Source organism: Engystomops pustulosus, chromosome 5 (assembly GCF_040894005.1).
Source record: "Engystomops pustulosus chromosome 5, aEngPut4.maternal, whole genome shotgun sequence".
Taxonomy (NCBI): Eukaryota; Metazoa; Chordata; class Amphibia; order Anura; family Leptodactylidae; genus Engystomops; species Engystomops pustulosus.
Window position 1 is genome coordinate 181,943,887 of NC_092415.1, and position 19,520 is coordinate 181,963,406.

Here is a 19,520-nt window from a genome sequence, read left to right on the forward strand (position 1 = left end):
TGTTTCCAGAATTAGTCTAATAATGAAGTGGATAGAAACCACAACTGTAAAATATCATTACAGAGATGTTTAAACTGATTCCGGAGCAGTGGCCTTTTCATTAATTCGTCTCCAGCTGCTTCTGTAAAGATGACCTACAGCCCAGGGCAGGAGGAGCACAGTTAAAGGCGATTTTACCAATTGCTGCAGTATAATTATATTTGTACATACGGGACTATTGGGACAGTGAAAAGAATTACTAATGCACATTCTATGGTATAATATTATTGCCCCCCCCTCCAGCCCCCTAACAAGAACGCACATTTTCAAATAATTGCAGAAAAGGGAGATAGTGTTTGAGGTCACTTCTCATCTCCCTTCAAATATTATCAGAATTTTAGTAAATAATTCAGACTTCATATGTAGGTGAAGTAGCTATTAAATGTGCAAAATATTTGGGTATACAGTTAGTCCCAGGGTTACTTAAAAGATAGGTTCTTGAAGTTTGTTCTTAAAGGGGTCGTTCAGGTTTAAAAATTATATATATATATATATATATATATATATATATATATATATATATATATATATATATCCAGCCAGGGTGGCTAAGAAAAAAAAAAAAAAGAACTTATGCTTACCTTCTCTGGTGGTCCCATCTTCGCGCCACCAGTTGGTGCCATGCCGCTGTTTGTTTACAGAGGCAGACGCTTTGATATGACTACTTCCGGTCGCAGATACAACATTGAATTTAATGCCATGTCCAGGACGCGGCAGTGGAAGGGTGGGCGTGTCTGCCTCTGTATACAAACATTGGCACAGCACCAATGGGCGGCGGCGTGGGACAATGGGAGCGCTGGAGAAGGGGAGCATAAGTCATTTTTTGTTTTCTTAGTCCCCCCCTGGCCAGATAAATACATTTTTTTAAACCCAAAAACCCCTTTAAGTTGACTCTGTATGTAAGTCGGCACTGATGTATTTTGTAAGTGTTACTCAACACAAAGAATTTTTCATCCCTCTGGCAATAGGACTTTCAAAATTTTGGTCTGTCATACGATTAACAATACATTTTCATCTCAGAAACTTTTCATAACTCCTATGTTGACCATTGAAGTCTGGGGCTAAAGTTCAGTAAATTACCAGTTACCTGTTTGTAGTCATCTGTAAGTTGGGTGTCAGGAATCAGTAAAGCTATCACACATCGCCAACAAACTACAGAATAAACCTATTTCTTTGGAGCTTAGTATTAAAGATACAGTAAAAGATGCGTATTATCTTTGTTACTTATATCCATCGGTTTCTTTGTTATACCCCTCAGATCATCTCAGTGCTGAAGTAGTTCCTTCCTCTGCCTGTGCTGACAAGCCCTGGAGTCCCTCCTGTAAACAAAATCTATGGACTCCTAGGAGGGGAGGGCCTGCTGCAACCTGCTCATAGAGGAGGAGGTCATGTGACTGTACTCTCTCTATGTATGTAGAAGAGCTGGATGTGTTCAGGACTATGGATACAGATGTCTCCTGCACAGAATAGAGAGGTACAAGATCTCCCCTGATAGTCCCTACCTACCCTATCCAGTCTGTGATTCTACAGAACTTTCTGTGTCTCTCTACGCACCTCATGCTGCTCCCCTCTTCCATCTTGTACTCAACAGTATCAGCTTTCTACAGATAAGCTATTAACCCTTAGTGCTTATATAGAACATGCTATAGAGTGCATGTAACGGTTTTACTTATAATTTCTTCCACTTATTACATTTTCCTCCATGTGATGGAAGCTGCCAGGCTGCCAAATACATCCTGTATGTGCAGTGTACAGTGTTCAGTGAATTTACTTGTGGGAATCTAAATGAATTTAATTAATTTAAGGCATCATGGGATCTGTGGGCAGATTTAATCGGACTCAACTTTAGGGCAAGTACAGGAACCCTTTCATAACAGAAAACGCCATAACTGTGGGAAGAAAAGGGCAAGCGGCACAATATGGGCATGATTCTGTTTCTTTTTAAAGTGGAATCACATTTTATAATTTGATAAAATCATTATAACTTTACAGTTACACTTTAAGGACACCTGATCTACAGACAACTCATAGATAAAAACATCTCTGTCCACTGTAACCTTTGGTGATACTCTCTGGATGCTGGTAATTTACAGGCTGTGATGATCAACTATAAAACTTGTCGGCATTAAACCTTTATAGGTTACTTATTCCTATGACAACCCAAATGTTGAAAATCTATTTTTCACCGGGACAAAAAATTTTTTAATTTGGATTTCCACTTACTAAACATACCTGTTCCGACTTACCTACAATTTCAGGAAAAAAATTGTCTGTACACAATACACAAATCCAAATAGAAAATACATAACATGCATATTTTGTGCCAGTTTACACATTTTTTTTTTCTGCATCACAATCTGGAACATGTGAATATACCCTAATACACCACAAATTACATTTTTTTAACAAAAAGTTCGAAGTTTCCTTATGAACCAAGATATTTCCTTCCTTGAAACAGTAAATATTCATTTATCCCCCATGAATTTTCCAAGATGTCCATCACATTCATTTTTAATATTTACTACAGGATTCACAGACAGATAAAAAAAATATGAAAGGTATCCCTTTACTATGTAGAGAAGATATAGTAAATTCTCACCGGTATCCAGGATCGGAGGCCACGTTCTAATATCCACGGCGGCTGCTGCTTCCCTTGACCGTAACAGTTTACAAATGAGTTGCGTGGTCATTAAACAGGCAGAACGACTCACCTGGGAGACAAGGAGGAAGAGAATGAGGAAATAATTATGTCCGCTCCACGATTCCAAACAGAACAGGTTTAGAAAAATTCTTCTCTCCTCGGGGGTTACTGCAACCAGGACATTCTTCTTCAATACAACTTGGATGAATGACACGTAACTAATATTTTGTCTTTTGAGTAATAAACACTATGTGGTAGAAGTCTGGAATTGTAATCAGAAGGAGATGATCCGGAACTTGCCAACACATTGAAATCTCATCAACCCAAAGTAAACGAGTACTTATCCGCATGGACCAGCTAATCTGTTAAGTGTAGAGAGGGGTGAACCTAAATGTTCTGCTGGCAGAAGAGAGCTATAGAACACCCCCGCTAGCTTTCACATTTACCGTATTTTTCGGACTATAAGACGCACAAAACAATCCTTTGATTTTCTCAGAAATTAAAGGTGCGCCTTATACTCCAGTGCGCCTTATATATGAACCGTACTTACAGACAACAGCTGCCTTGAACTGTGCACAGGTCTGCCACCTGCTGGTCATTCATCCTTATAATTAGGTGCGCCTTATAAGCCGGTGCACCTTATATATGAACCTAGACGTTTTAGCAGGTATTTAATGATGGTGCGCCTTATAATCCGGTGCACCTTATAGTCCGAAAAATAAGGTAGTAATCATACATGAGGTTATTGGTTTGGTAGGTTCTCCATGCAGTGTCTCACACCAATGGAGACATTGGCTGTGATTGTAGCCAGTAGTGGATTATAATATGGGCAAACCACCAACCAAATTTGATACTGAGAAAAGCCTTCACCCATGAAATACTCGTTCATCTCTTTCTGCTTTCTTTACACAGGAGCCATTTCATGACCTTTGAAGGTCCTCCAAAGGTTCGGAAACCCCAGAATGAGAGTCAGTAGAAAGGAAAATATCATCCATTCCCCAAGAAGCTGATTCTAGTACATAAATTGCGGAAGTGATCACAGACTTGTAGGGGCTATAATATTCATACAACCCAGGGCACATGGCAGTCTTAATCCGTCCCCTGATTTTAGCAGGTGACAGCACCCCTGATCCAACCCCCGTCTTGCTGCAGAATGTGCTACCTGTGGCAAGAGGCTCAACTAACCTCATTGGTGGTGCATGGAGGCAGTAAAAGTTTTCTATATGGAAGTTTCTGATATATGGAAGCTTCAGTGTAAGGAAAACAATGTATTATGTAGGCCTGATAATAAATCTTATTCTACATCTAAATGTGATTTTTTTTACAAAAATGTAGTCTTTTTAAAAAATTCGAAAAAAAATATGAATAGGTATGTGATGGGCAATATGCTAAATTAGAAGCTAACCGTTTGCCCATTTCCTGGGAACAAACAAAAAAATTTAATAAAACATAGCAGAGTATCGGGGTCACCTCAGATGCCCCCGATAGAGGGAATTCTAGAAAGGACATTTCATCCCTGACCTGAGGGGGCTGCTAGTTTAGTGGGGTAAACCCTGGTCACAGGTTCTCTTTAATTAAGATTATAGTAAGAAAACTGTTTTTCCTGCCACTACATTGCTCTATGATATGGCTGCAGATCATTTATAGGACAACTGGGGTCCAAAAAGTAATGTAGATGTAATTATCTAATAGAAAACAATCAGTGAGTGAGAGTTCTGGGTGAGGGGCACAGATAATATGACATATAACCTGCACAAGTAGACGTGGTCTCAGGAGAAGACTATTAGTGTTTGCCTGAATGTTTGCCAAGGACAAAGCTGCGGTGACAGATGATCATTTATGATTTGCTTAGAGGACTACTTTGGCCTGAGATCAAACTTCACTGCAAGGATTTATCGATCTGAAGTTCTGCTGTCATATACCTATCACTGGGATGTAATGTATTACTGTGTGAGTGAGCAATGCCAGGACGAACCACCATAACATCTGCCCTGATGGAAGACGCCTCTAAGGCCAGCCCTCTTTCTAGATCCTTTTTAAAGCTGTCTAGTAACGCACACAAAGGGGGACATTTACTAAGGTCCTTGCGCCAGTTTTCTGTCAGACTTTTTAAGAAGTGGCCACGCCACATATGTGTCACACGTGGTGCGGGCTGCACTATACTTCACGCGACACAAATTTCGTCAATGAAGGGGGCGTTCCGGTGTTGAGTCAGACCGTGTGCCACATTTGTCATGCAAAGTCCGGCAGAAATGTGTTGCATACCCCATGACAAAGGCGCAGCAAAAAAAAAGGTTGGTGCACTCTGTTGGGCAGTGCATGTTTCTTGAAGAGCGGCACCACAAATCCTCAATCTGGAGCCTCTTGCACACTATGCAGGTAACTGCACAGGTAAAGTGTCTACACAAATAACTCCTGCAGAAAGCGTGGTTTTCCATTGTTGAATCAATAGATATTATTATAAATCCGGTTTAACAGTGGAAAACCACCCTTTCTGCAGGAGTACTGATTCAAGTATTGAAAGACTATGGACTTAGTTACTAATGATGACCTGGTCAAGTTACTCTAGTCCTTATAGTCAGCTGTGTGGCCTTAGAGAGGTTATCAATGACTAATTAGGACCACCCACTGGACTCCGCCAAGACATCACCTACAGTCGAATCAGCTCCTCCTACTTTAAAACATGCAGCCTGCACAAAACATGTGCTATTAGTTCAGCTCCTTCTGCTCTATAACATGCTGCCTGCAGATAGAACCCCATGTAGGATCTTCTCAGCTCCTCCTGCTGTATAACATGCTGCCTGTCATGTACAATCTTCTCAACTTCTCTTTCTCCGTAACATTGTACATAGGACACAATCTTCTCAACTTTCCCTGCTCAATAACATGCTTCCTGCAAATAGGACACTATGTACAATCTGCTTAACTCCTCCTGCTCTATAACATGATTCTTGCACATAGGACACTATGTACAATCTGCTTAACTCCTCCTGCTCTATAACATGCTTCCTGCACATAGGACACTATGTACAATCTGCTTAACTCCTCCTGCTCTATAACATGCTTCCTGCACATAGGACACTATGTACAATCTGCTTAACTCCTCCTGCTCTGTAACATGCTGCCTGCAAATTGGACTATATGCAATCTGCTCAGCAACATGCCTCCTGCAGATAGGACACTAGGTACAATCTGCTTATCTTCTCCTGCTCTATAACATACAGTCTGCAGATAAGCAGATTGTATATAGTATCCTATCTACTACTGCTCTACAACATGTTACCTACAGATGGGAAGTAAAATCTGCTTAGCTCATCCCGCTCTATAACATGCTACCTGCACATAGGACACTATGTCCAATCTGCTCAGACCCTCCTGCTCTGTAATATGCTTACGGTCCCCAATTTATGATGTGCTCGGCATACTTTAAATGCTATATTCAATGAGAAAAATAAAATACCCTTTTATGTCAATTACTTTGGACTAAGTCACCTTGACATGAAAGAGCCTCATCTCCAGCATTTTCTAGTAGTACAATATGCTATTGTTTACATGTCAGTTCAGTGTATTAGCTTGTCGGTTAAGGGTGCGTCCACACGTTCAGTTTTTCAGATGCAGTTTTTTATTCCCAAACCAGGAGTGGAGAGAAAATAGGGGAGAAGTAGCACAATGATAACTCCTCACCCATTACAATCCATGCTTCAAAAACAGCATCTGAAAAAGCAAACAAGTGACCTAAGGCCGGCACACGTGGCGTTTTGAACCCATTTTTGGGCCGTTTTTAAGCAGTCCGTTAAAAAACGTACGCGTTTTAAAAATACATGCGTTTTTTAACTGACTGCTTAAAAACGGCCCAAAAAACGCCACGTGTGCCACCACCCATAGGGTGATGTCACACATGGCGTTTTGAACCCGGTTTTGGTCTGTTTTTAAGAAGTCCGTTAAAAAACGCATCAGTTTTTGACAGGTTTTACCAATTATCTTAATTAAAAATGGATGCGTTTTAAAAAAACGCATGGGTTTTTTAACGCATGTAGTTTTTAAAGGACTGCTTAAAAATGGACCAAAAACGGGTTCAAAACGCCATGTGTGGAATCACCCTAAGGCTGCGTTCACACGCTGCGTTTTGTTTCCTTTTAACGCAAATGAGTCTTCAAACAGCTGAAGAAGAGATTTGCCCAATTACATTGTTGTCAACATTGCCTGCATGCGTTAACGCATGTGTTACCATTTTGTTAACAATGTAAATTTAAACAATGTTAACAATGGAATTAGGCAAATCTCCTCTTCAGCTCTTGGAAAACGCATGCGTTTAACGCAAACGAAACGCAACGTGTGAACGCATCCTCATAGAGAACATCCTACATTGTCACCTGCTGACATTCATCCCTTCGGTGGGATCCTTCTACATCTGCACATGGCACATACAAAGAAGTACGGAGATAATCTAAGTGACTATAATTAATGTGCAGTTTCCCACCACAAACACTTCTGATGTGGATGATTGAAGCCTGAACAATTAACAAGCATGACATCGGAGAATCCTATGGAAATCAATTTCACCCGAAAGTTATAAAATAATGATTCGCATTACTTAAAAGGTAATTAAGATGAATTACTAGTAATGTGTACAGATAATGAATACAATGCACAGAGTTAGACACAGAACACCTGCCTAGAATACAAGCTCCACCTGATGACATGAGCTCAGAAGAAAGCACTGCGGAGGAAAGACTTTTGCGCAATAAAAATTACTTGTATATCTTTTTGTGCATTGCTGCTTTCCCACTTTGGTTTTGTACACCTGAAGGCGCGTTCACACATTGCGTTTTGTCCTGCGTCTTCATTGCGTTTGAAATGCATTACAACAGCTGAGGAGAGGTGTTTACAATGCGTTTTGTAAACAGAAACGTTAACAGTAATGTAATTAGGCAAATCACCTCATCTCAAGCAGTTGTAATGCGTTTTAAAACGCAATGAATACACAACCAAAGCGCAACGTGTGAACGCGCCCTGACGTTTGTAATCAGTGCCGTTTTAGGGCAAAGTAAGTCTTTTTGATCGATTTTGATGACAATTTGTTCAAAAACAGAATTATTGTTTTAGATTGTATTGCATCATATTACCCAATTTTATAAATGTATGTTGCACTTCGGAAGACCTTAGAGTTTCCTTTAGGATCGTCAGCTGCCAAGTAATGACTCAAACACAGTTGTGGGCTTCCGTTGCCTCACAGAGGGGTCTTATTCCCTCTATAACCCCTTAGATGCTATGGCTCATCTGGATGCTATATGGTCCCTACATTGGCAGTGCCAGGGTGCTCTGGAATAGTATAAGGGTGAAGACACACATGGCGTTTTTGGGCCGTTTTTGGGCCGTTTTTACTAAGTGCGTTTTCAGATCGTTAAAAACGCATGCGTTAAAAAACGCATCCGTTTTTTAAAAACGCATGCGTTTTTGTCCGTTTTTCGTTGCGCAATTTCGGAAAAACGGACAAAAACGCATGCGTTTTCAAAAAACGCATGCGTTTTTAAAAAACGGATGCGTTTTTTAACGCATGCGTTTTTAACGATCTGAAAACGCACTTAGTAAAAACGGCCCAAAAACGGCCCAAAAACGCCATGTGTGTCTTCACCCTAAAGCTTCAGTGATCAGAAGTTGGGTTGGGAGATCCCTTCCTCGCATGGGGCAATTCTCACCGACTGCACTTGCTTATGGGCAAGAGGCCTAAAGAACATATGTGATCCAACATACAACCATAGGCATGTTCAGATTAAAATACAATACAATACAACTTTATTGACCCCTTTTAGGAATTTGCTTCATCGTCTGAGCCAGGACTACATATAAGCATGTAAAACACACAGGTTAAGTTTCAGACACACAAAATAAAAATAAAAAAAATGTGATATTTTTTCGGAAAGCTCTATCTTTCGGCGGATGTGCGGCCGTGTGCCGCTATTTCCTATGGAGGGAGGAGGGGTCACCTCCTCCTCACCTCCAGCACACGGCACACAGCGTGTGAATGTACCCTTACTCATAGACATACAAAACGTGTTGGTTAGTAGACTATATTTGAAACATTCTGAAATTAAATGAAAACAATGGGGCACATTTACAAAGGGTCCGAACACTGCACTTTCGGCGGGTTTCCATAATTTTTCCGTTTTGCGCTGAATTACCTCGTTTTTGGCACACATGCCATCGGATTGTGGCGCATCGGTGCCGGCTTACATGCGACAGAGATCGGAGATGCGGGCCGTCAGACAACACAACTGATTTGGATAAACCGCAGAATTTAAAAACGGAATTGTGTCGCAAGATCAAGCACTCACATGCACCAGGAAGAAGAAGGTGAACTCAGTCGGACTTCGGCGCACAAGCGACTGATGCAGGAAATCGGGCGCACAATCTTAGTGAATCGTGGCGGACCCGAATCCCTGTCGGACAACGCACCACGGGATCGCGACAGGACCGGGTAAGTAAATGTGCCCCAATGGAACAAGCCTAAGGCCGGATGCTGGTTTCCATATGTTTTTCCTTGTGGAGTGAGGATCCGTACACAGAGACCTTGTCGGGTGAACTTTCATGCGACCTGCTCTGGAAGAGTACATTTGGGCTGCCAGAGTACTGTTATTTCTCTCCTCTCTGATGGAGGTCTTTTAATAGAATAAAAATGATTCAAGCAAATGTTTAATGATGACCTCTGGATGTGATCATTAGTGGGCTCACATATAGCCCCAGACTAATCAGCTGTCAGAGCCCAACACTAAACAAAGACGGAAGAAGATGGCTTTGTTATTATCGAATCTAAAGCTAACCCGCCATCAGAAATTGCCCAAATAAACCACTACCACTAATCAGCTGTCAGAGCCCAACACTACACAAAGACGGAAGAAGATGGCTTTGTTATTAACGAACCTAAAGTGAACCCGTCATCACAAATTGCCCAAATAAACCACTATCAGTATGTTATCAAGCATACTACAAGAGTTTAACACCAAAGTCAAGCTTCCCCTGCCTAAGAACACTTCCTTCATTGTAATTTGTAGTCCTGAGTCCACGGACATCATTAACCAGATCTGCTGAAGTGTGGCGCACGATGTAAATGTGTTAAACTTTCCACCTCCCTGACTTTAAACAACCAGTTAACACCTGAGTTTAACATTAAAGTCAAGCTCTCCTTACCTTAGAACTCCCCCTTCATTGAAAGTCCTGCATCTAAGGAGGTCATTGACCTGATCTCCTATGCATGATGTCAATCACATAGGTGGAGGTGTTCATAGGCAGGGAGAGCTTGACATCAGTGTTAAACTCTCCACCTCCCTAACTTTATACAACCAATTAACATCTCAATTCAAAGTTGATTTTCTTGATGATGCCACCAAGCTGGGCCACGAAAGAAACATGATCTAAAAGCTGTTCAGCTGGTTGACAACATACTAGTCATAGTTTAGTAGGCCAATTTCTGATGACAGGTTTCCTTTAATTGATATGAGCCAAAGTTGTGGGGCTGGGTATCAGTCCTTCACCAATCAGATTTTGATATCTGTGTATAAGCCATCAATAAAAATTGTATGTTGGGTTGTTTTGGTTTTAAACTGTTTACAAAACAACATAACAAATATCTGATTAACCCCTTAGCGCTCCGCGCCGTAGCTGTACTGCGCAGCTTCCGACGATTAGCACATACTATTTTAGAATTGTCACCATGTCGCGGATGAGATTTGGGTGACAGAGGCAGGAGGAGTTCCTGTCTCTGTCACCCGACCAATCAAATCGGTCCCGCCAGCCGATCGCCGTGATTGGCCAGTCAAACCTGACTGGCCAATTACGGCGATTTTAGGCTAAAAAACTTGGTTTTAGCCCTTTCCTCTTCCTCCAGCGGCACCATTTTGGTTTGGTATCGCTGGAGAGAGGAGAGAGCGTTACTGTGTGCACCAAAATACACTTTTACACTATAAATAGTGTTCTGATCCTTATCTGATCCCTATTGTTCCCTACAAATTCCCATCCCTATCTGTTTTTTCCTGTGTCCTGTGTGTTCCCTGTGTGATCGCCTTGTGTGATCCCACGTGTCTTCCGTTTTTCCCTGTCTGTCCCTTCTGAACCCAAACGCACTTTTCAGTGCGCTGTGTTAGCGTTGTTCTGCACTGGACGCACTTTTCAGTGCGCCGTGTGAATAGCGCTGCACAGAATCTTTTAGCAGTCTTAGCGGTAGTTAGTTTGTCTTAGGGCAAGCTAGGTGCATTTGTAGCGCCTTTTTGCGTGGTGCACATAGGTTTTTTTAGCGCCGTAGGTGTACCCGTAGCTACTTTTTGTGTGTGCCATCTGTGCGGCTGGTCCGTGTGGTTTGGTGTGCATTATCTTTTTTTTTGTGTGCTATCTGTGCGGCTTGTCCGTGTAGTTTAGTGCGCATTATTTTTTTTGTGTGCTATCTGTGCGGCTTGTCCGTGTAGTTTAGTGCGCATTATCTTTTTTTTTGTGTGTGCTATCTGTGCGGCTTGTCCGTGTAGTTTGGTGTGCATTACCTTTTTTTTTGTGTGTGCTATCTGTGCGGCTTGTCCGTGTAGTTTAGTGCACATTATTTTTTTTGTGTGCTATCTGTGCGGCTTGTCCGTGTAGTTTAGTGCGCATTATTTTTTTTGTGAGCTATCTGTGCGGCTTGTCCGTGTAGTTTAGTGCGCATTATTTTTTGTGTGCCATCTGTGCGGCTGGTCCGTGTGGTTTGGTGTGCATTATCTTTTTTTTTTGTGTGCTATCTGTGCGGCTTGTCCGTGTAGCTTAGTGCGCATTATTTTTTGTGTGTGCCATCTGTGCGGCTTGTCCGTGTAGCTTAGTGCGCATTATTTTTTGTGTGTGCCATCTGTGCGGCTTGTCCGTGTAGTTTGGTGCGCATTATCTTTTTTTTTTGTGTGCTATCTGTGCGGCTTGTCCGTGTAGTTTAGTGCACATTATTTTTTGTGTGCCATCTGTGCGGCTTGTCCGTGTGGTTTGGTGTGCATTATCTTTTTTTTGTGTGCTATCTGTGCGGCTTGTCCGTGTAGTTTAGTGCGCATTATTTTTTTTGTGTGCTATCTGTGCGGCTTGTCCGTGTAGCTTAGTGCGCATTATTTTTGGTGTGTGCCATCTGTGCGGCTTGTCCGTGTAGTTTGGTGCGCATTATCTTTTTTTTTTTGTGTGCTATCTGTGCGGCTTGTCCGTGTAGTTTAGTGCACATTATTTTTTGTGTGTGCCATCTGTGCGGCTTGTCCGTGTAGTTTGGTGTGCATTATATTTTTTTTTTGTGTGCCTGCTAGACGGTTTATCCGTGTAGTTTGGTGCACATTATCTAATTTTTCTAGTTCTATATTTTTTTTGTGTGCAATGTCTCAGAAGACGTACACCGTGTTGGAGGCATATAACATGCTTGCCTCTGACACCGAGTCAGCTAGTGGGGATGATGGTCCCTTTTACTTATCATCATCCTCCTGCTCATCTTCCAGTGACCTGGAAGGACCCCCAAGAAGGCGCCGTAGGGTTCCAGGGACTTCTGCAGGAGAAGTGCCTGGGACTTCTGCAGGAGAAGTGCCTGGGACTTCTGCAGGAGAAGTTTCTGGGACTTCTGCAGGAGAAGTGCCTGGGACTTCTGCAGGAGAAGTTTCTGGGACTTCTGCAGGAGAAGCGTCTGGGGCTTCCACTGACCCCACATGGGTAGCCCCAGATAATTATACCCCTCAGGTCCCTGACTTTTTGGGCCATCCTGGAATTAACTTTGACACGACAGGGCTCAGAGCTGTGGACTTTTTTAAGTTTTTTTTTGATGAGGAGCTGCTGAATATTATTATATTTCAGACAAATCTCTACGCTGCACAACATATTGCCCAAAACCCCACATCCTTTTATGCACAACCCTACAGGTGGACCCCTGTCACTGCAGCAGAGATGCACAAGTATTGGGGCATAATACTCCTCATGGGGATAGTAAAGAAGCCTTCAATCAGGGACTACTGGAGCACAGACATACTGTACCACACCCCCATGTTCCGCATGGCAATGAGCAGGATGCGCTTTGAAGCCATCCATAAGTTTTTGCACTACACTGACAACACACAGTGCCCACCCAGAGGTGACCCCAGTTATGATCGGTTATTTAAGGTCAGGCCCATATTAGATCATTTTAGTGCCAAGTTTTCCCAGGCATATACCCCCGCCAAACATGTGAGCATAGACGAGTCCCTGGTACAATTCAAAGGGAGACTTCACTTCCGCCAGTACCTGCCCAATAAGAGGGCAAGGTATGGTGTGAAGATGTATAAGCTGTGCGAAAGTTCATCAGGGTACACATACAAGTTCAGGGTATATGAAGGGAAGGACTCCACTATAGTGCCCCCAGAATGCCCCCCCTTCCTGGGTGTTACAGGGAAGATAGTGTGGGATTTAGTGCACCCACTGCTGGACCAGGGCTACCACCTCTACCTGGACAATTTCTACACCAGCACCACCCTGTTCAAGTGCCTCACTTCCAGAAATACTGCGGCATGCGGCACTGTACGCAGAAATCAGAGAGGTCTCCCTAAGTCGCTGCTTGGGCAAAAACTTAAAAGGCACGAAAGCAGGGCACTATGCAGCGACTCTGTATTGTGTGTTAAGTACAAGGACAAGAGAGAGGTCCTTGTATTAACCACAATACATGAGCACACCACCACCCCTGTCCCAGTACGAGGTGCCAGTACAGAAACCCCCAAGCCAGACTGTATTTTAGATTATAATAAATACATGGGAGGGGTGGACTTGTCTGACCAGGTGCTTCAGCCGTACAATGCCATGCGGAAGTCGAGGGTGTGGTACAAGAAGCTGGCCGTGCACATCATGCAGATGGCATTGTATAATGCTTATGTGCTGCATCGATATGCCGGCCAGAGGGGAACTTTCCTGGAATTTCAAGAGGAGGTAATAAAGTACTTTCTTTTTGGAGACCAGGAAGGGGGGAGTGCTAGCACATCTGGAAGTGAGGCCACATCACGTATTGTACCAGGGCAGCACTTTCCAGGAGTAGTTCCCCAAACAGCCAGCAAGGGAAGGTCACAAAAGAGGTGCAGGGTGTGCTCCAAAAATGGCATTAGGAAGGACACCATTCATCACTGTGAGACATGCCCAGAAAAACCAGGGTTATGTATGAAAGATTGCTTCCGAATTTATCATACATCCCTGGATTTTTAGAATACCCTGTTGTTACCTTGACGCACAGCTTATACATCATGCCGCATGCCGCACCTTCCCTTCTAAGCCCTGCCATGTGCCCAGCCTGTAGATTACTGCCCCGTATGCTTTACCCGGGAAAACATGCATCATGATTTTTAGGGTGTTTGTCTCCCATGGCAGCAGCTGGGCAAAAAATGACATAATGGATATTTTTTACTATGCACTATCCATTATGCACTTTTTCAGGGGTCCACCTGTGGGGTTAAAATGCTAACTATACCCCTAGATTAATTCATGGAGGGGTGTAGTTTCCAAAATAGGGTCAGTTCTTAGGGGTTTCTACTGTACTGGCCCCTATTGGCATCTACAAATCTTTCATGATGCCAAAAAGAAAAAAAAAAATGTACAATGTCTGTGCTCCAACAAGTTATTCCCTTTTGAGCCCTGCCGTGTCTCCATTCTACAGATTATTGCCTCCTATGGGGTATTGCCCTAACCGGGGTAACCCGCAGAATGATCTTTGATGTGTTTTTCCCCAGTGGCATGAGTTGGGCAAAATACTTTTGTCACTTCAATGGCATATTTGATAAATTGCAATACAATTGTTTCTCTGCACTACTCACTTTGTATTACATTTGAGCCAGCACCTTAGGGGTTAAAATGCTCATACAAGCCTACATACATTCTTTGAGGGGTGCCCTTTCCAAAATGGGTTCACTACTTGGGGGTTTCTATTGTACTGGTACCTCGGGGGTACCCCCCATTAACAATCTAGTGAAAACGAAGCTTGAAAACCTAAATTGTGCTTCTTTCTTCCTGACCCCTGCCGTGTGCCCAGCCTGTAAATTATTGGCACATGTGTGGTATTGCCGTACTCGGGACAACCCGCAGAATGATTTTTGGGGTGTTTGTCTAAAGTGCCATGGGTTGGGCACAGTACATGAGGCACTAAAATGACATTTTTGAGATAAAAACACAATTTTTACTCTGCACCATTTACTTTGCACTCAATTTTGGCCAGCGTGTTGGGGGTTAAAATGCTCATACAAGCCTACATACATTCTTTGAGGGGTGCCCTTTCCAAAATAGGTTCACTACTTGGGGGTTTCTATTGTACTGGTACCTCGGGGGTACCCCCCATTACCAATCTAGTGAAAACGAAGCTTGAAAACCTAAATTGTGCTTCTTTATTCCTGACCCCTGCCGTGTGCCCAGTCTGTAAATTATTGGCACATGTGTGGTATTGCTGTACTCAGGACAACCTGCAGAATGATTTTTGGGGTGTTTGTCTAAAGTGGCATGGGTTGGGCACAATATATGACGCACTAAAATGACATTTTTGAGATAAAAACGCAATTTTTACTCTGCACCATTTACTTTGCATTTAATTTTGACCAGCGTGTCGGGGGTTAAAATGCTCACCACAACCACCGATAAATTCTTTGAGGGGTCTAGTTTCCGTAATGGTATCATTTATTGAGGGTTTCTATTGCACTGGCACCTCACGGGCCCTGCCAACATGACATGGCACTCCAAATCCAAACATGTGAAAACGGAGCTGTAAAATCAAAATTTCACTCCTTCCTTTCTCATCCCTTCTGTGTGCCCAGTCTGTAAATTATTGGCACATGTGTGGTATTGCCGTACTCGGGACAACCCGCAGAATGATTTTTGGGGTGTTTGTCTAAAGTGGCATGGGTTGGGCACAATATATGAGGCACTAAAATGACATTTTTGAGATAAAAACGCAATTTTTACTCTGCACCATTTACTTTGCATTTAATTTTGACCAGCGTGTCGGGGGTTAAAATGCTCACCACAACCACCGATAAATTCTTTGAGGGGTCTAGTTTCCGTAATGGTATCATTTATTGGGGGTTTCTATTGCACTGGCACCTCACGGGCCCTGCCAACATGACATGGCACTCCAAATCCAAACATGTGAAAACGGAGCTGTAAAATCAAAATTTCACTCCTTCCGTTCTCATCCCTTCTGTGTGCCCAGTCTGTAAATTATTGGCACATGTGTGGTATTGCTGTACTCGGGACAACCCGCAGAATGATTTTTGGGGTGTTTGTCTAAAGTGGCATGGGTTGGGCACAGTATATGTGGCACTAAAATGACATTTTTGAGATAAAAACACAATTTTTACTCTGCACCATTTACTTTGCATTCAATTTTGACCAGCGTGTCGGGGGTTAAAATGCTCACCACAACCACCGATAAATTCTTTGAGGGGTCTAGTTTCCGAAATGGTGACATTTTGGGGGGTTTTCTATTGTACTTTTACTTCAGGGGCTCTTCAATTACACTGTGGCACCACAAAATATTTGCAGCCAAATTGGCCTTCCAAATTCCCAGTATCGCTAACTCTGTTCTGGACATCGCTGTGCGGGGAACCAGCAGCTGACATCCACATGTCTGGTATTGCCGTACTCGGAAGAAGCAGGGCAAGAAATTAGGAATATATATTTACCTCAAATTCCTTCTGAATGTATCCGTTTTAGGGCTAAATTGGAAAGATTGAAATCAAAAATTGAAACTTCAAAATTTCCACTCCATTTTCATATGCTTCCGGAAAAATAATTAAAGGGTTAACAGACTTCTTAAATGCTGATTTGAATAGGTTGAGATGTTAGTTTCATAAAATGGTGTTACTTGTGGGGGTATATAGTACATAAGTCTTTATAGGGCACTTCCAAACTGAATTGATCACCAAAAAGTTCGCATTTTTCAAATTTCAAGAAAATCTGAGAAGTTGCTACTAAAACTTCAAACCTTCTCACATCCATAAAAAAAATGGAAACGTAAAACAAATAATGGATATAAAAAGAAGACCAATGGCAAAAGGTTTCTATCAAAAAAAAATTGTGGTATCACTTTTTGTCTAAAAATTATAACATTTGAAACTTTGAAAATAGTTATTTTTTTCAAATTTTTCCAAAATTTTTGAATTTTTACCCCCCAAAAAAGGAACGGATCACTGAAATGACACTACTAACATAAACTACAATGTCTCACGAGAAAACAATCTCAAAATCACAGAGATATCTTAAAGCGTTGAAAAGTTATTACCACAGGAAGAGACACTGGTCAAATTTCCAAAAAAAGTTGCGAGCCTTAACCTGCAAACAGGCTGCGTCCTTAAGGGGTTAAAAAAAAAATTCTGCATCATGTTCACCAATTGGCTCGTTAGTTTATATTACAATTATTGCAATAGTTCATAATATGACGGCTCTGATAAAAGACAAATAACTTACCTCAACAATCATCTTCACCGTAGGCAGCGTTGTGGCAATGTTCTGCGGGTGTGGAGGTCGCACTGTTATTGGCACACAACCAGCATACAGACAGCCATAAAATGCTGCAATCAGATCTATTCCTGCAAAAGGAGCATCAGAGAAAGTCATCAGTAACTAACAAAGAAATACGAGTCCCACCACTAACATCATCAATCAAATGTTACTTATGCATTTCCTTTAGTCTATAGGTAAAACAAATATCTTGAAAAGATGCCCCATATCTTGTGATCTAGAGGCTACTTTACATAGTAGTTTGAGATTTTTGATACTTTGCGCTAATAATAAAACATTGTTCTTAAAACAAAGATGTAAAGCCAAGCCGATTACCAGGAATTAAGTATATCTAACACATGTAAAAGTACAAGCAAATCTCCCATACAGTACATTGTAGTGAACTATTCCGTTTTTTTCTGCATACATGGGTATAGCACAGTGCTACTACCCTTATCCTGCATATGTAGGCACTGCAGAGTATTACTACTCCTATCCTGCACATTTAGGCACTGTAGACTATTACTACTCTTAGGCTACATGCACACTGCCGTGTGCCCGCCACACCGTAGCACGGCGTGCACACGGCAGCGCGGGGAGAGGAGGAGGAGGTGAGCGCCGCTCATCCCCGCCCCTCTCCATAGGAAGATATGGGCCACGGCACCGTAATACGGGAAAAGATAGGACATGTCCTACAGCACAGTACTAATACTCCTATCCTGTATATATGGGTACAGAACACTACTAATACTCCTATCCTGTATATATGGGTACAGAACAGTACTAATACTCCTATCCTGTATATATGGGTACAGCACAGTACTAATACTCCTATCCTGTATATATGGGTACAGAACACTACTAATACTCCTATCCTGTATATATGGGTACAGAACAGTACTAATACTCCTATCCTGTATATATGGGTACAGAACACTACTAATACTCCTATCCTGTATATATGGGTACAGAACAGTACTAATACTCCTATCCTGTATATATGGGTACAGAACACTACTAATACTCCTATCCTGTATATATGGGTACAGAACACTACTAATACTCCTATCCTGTATATATGGGTACAGAACACTACTAATACTCCTATCCTGTATATATGGGTACAGAACAGTACTAATACTCCTATCCTGTATATATGGGTACAGAACACTACTAATACTCCTATCCTGTATATATGGGTACAGAACAGTACTAATACTCCTATCCTGTATATATGGGTACAGAACACTTCTAATACTCCTATCCTGTATATATGGATACAGAACAGTACTAATACTTCTATCCAGTATATATGGGTACAGCACAGTACTAATACTCCTATCCTGTATATTTGGGTACAGCACAGTACTACTACTCCTATCCCGTATATATGGGTACAGCACAGTACTATTACTCCTATCCTGCATATGTGGGCACAGCACAGTACTAATACTCCTATCCTGTATATATGGGTATAGCACAGAACTAATACTCCTATACTGTATATGTGGGCATAGCAGGGTACTAATACTCTTATGCTGTTTATGTAGACACTAAACAGATAAACTTGCATATGACACATCATAGTATTATCATCCTGTATATTTGGGCAGAGCACAAGACTAATACTACCCTGTGTATGTGGACACTGCCCCGTACTACCAGTATTATCCTGCACATATAAGTAAAACACAGGACTACTTCTCTTACCCCGAGTATATGATCAATGCACAGCACAGTACTACTAGTATTATCCTATATATATGGACAGATTACAGGACTACTACTAGTACAACTATCTTGTATATGTATATAGGCAAAGCACAGTACTATTCATATCCTACATATATGATCTGTGATCGTATCCCAGAGATATACATTTTTTTTTGTACCTGGTGGATACACAAGAGCCACGTGATCTCCATCCTGTAAGTGTCCCCTCTCCATTAACATCACTGCTATTTTCTCAGCCCGCTTATGTAACTGGCTGCACGTCAGAGAATTGGCTATTGTTCCCTGCAAATAAAAATACAGTGAGATTTATTGTATATCCTTAAAAGAAAGACTATTTTGAAGATTTTATCAAAGACGCTATATCTCAGGTCTGATGTGCAGAAGACATGACTTACCGTAGGTTGCTAAATAAGAGAGTGATCTATCCCAATCTTTAGAAAGTTTACCTTCCAAAGAACCAAAAGCATGAGGCAATCTAACTGCCGGATCCTTAACACTTCGGAATTCTATCCTCAAATATGTATTTATGGAGGGAATTATAATACGTTACTGTCCTATTCCAGGGTGACCGTGCTCGCTCTTCAATGTATGGTAACGCAAGTGTCTAACACCAAGCGCGATCAAACAA

General features: G+C 41.9%; 1 protein-coding gene across 10 annotated transcripts in view; it reads right to left on the reverse strand.

Annotated features, from left to right (window-relative positions):
* Positions 1–19,520, reverse strand: part of DIP2C (disco interacting protein 2 homolog C) — a 303,276-nt gene that overhangs the window by 39,021 nt on the left and 244,735 nt on the right. For all 10 annotated transcript variants that reach the window (XM_072153984.1, XM_072153986.1, XM_072153982.1 and 7 more), the window contains 3 exons: positions 19,051–19,174; positions 17,126–17,247; positions 2,639–2,750 (listed from right to left, as the gene is read on the reverse strand). In XM_072153984.1, the coding sequence (XP_072010085.1) occupies positions 2,639–2,750; positions 17,126–17,247; positions 19,051–19,174 (358 nt within the window). The remainder of the gene's footprint in view (positions 1–2,638; positions 2,751–17,125; positions 17,248–19,050; positions 19,175–19,520) is intronic.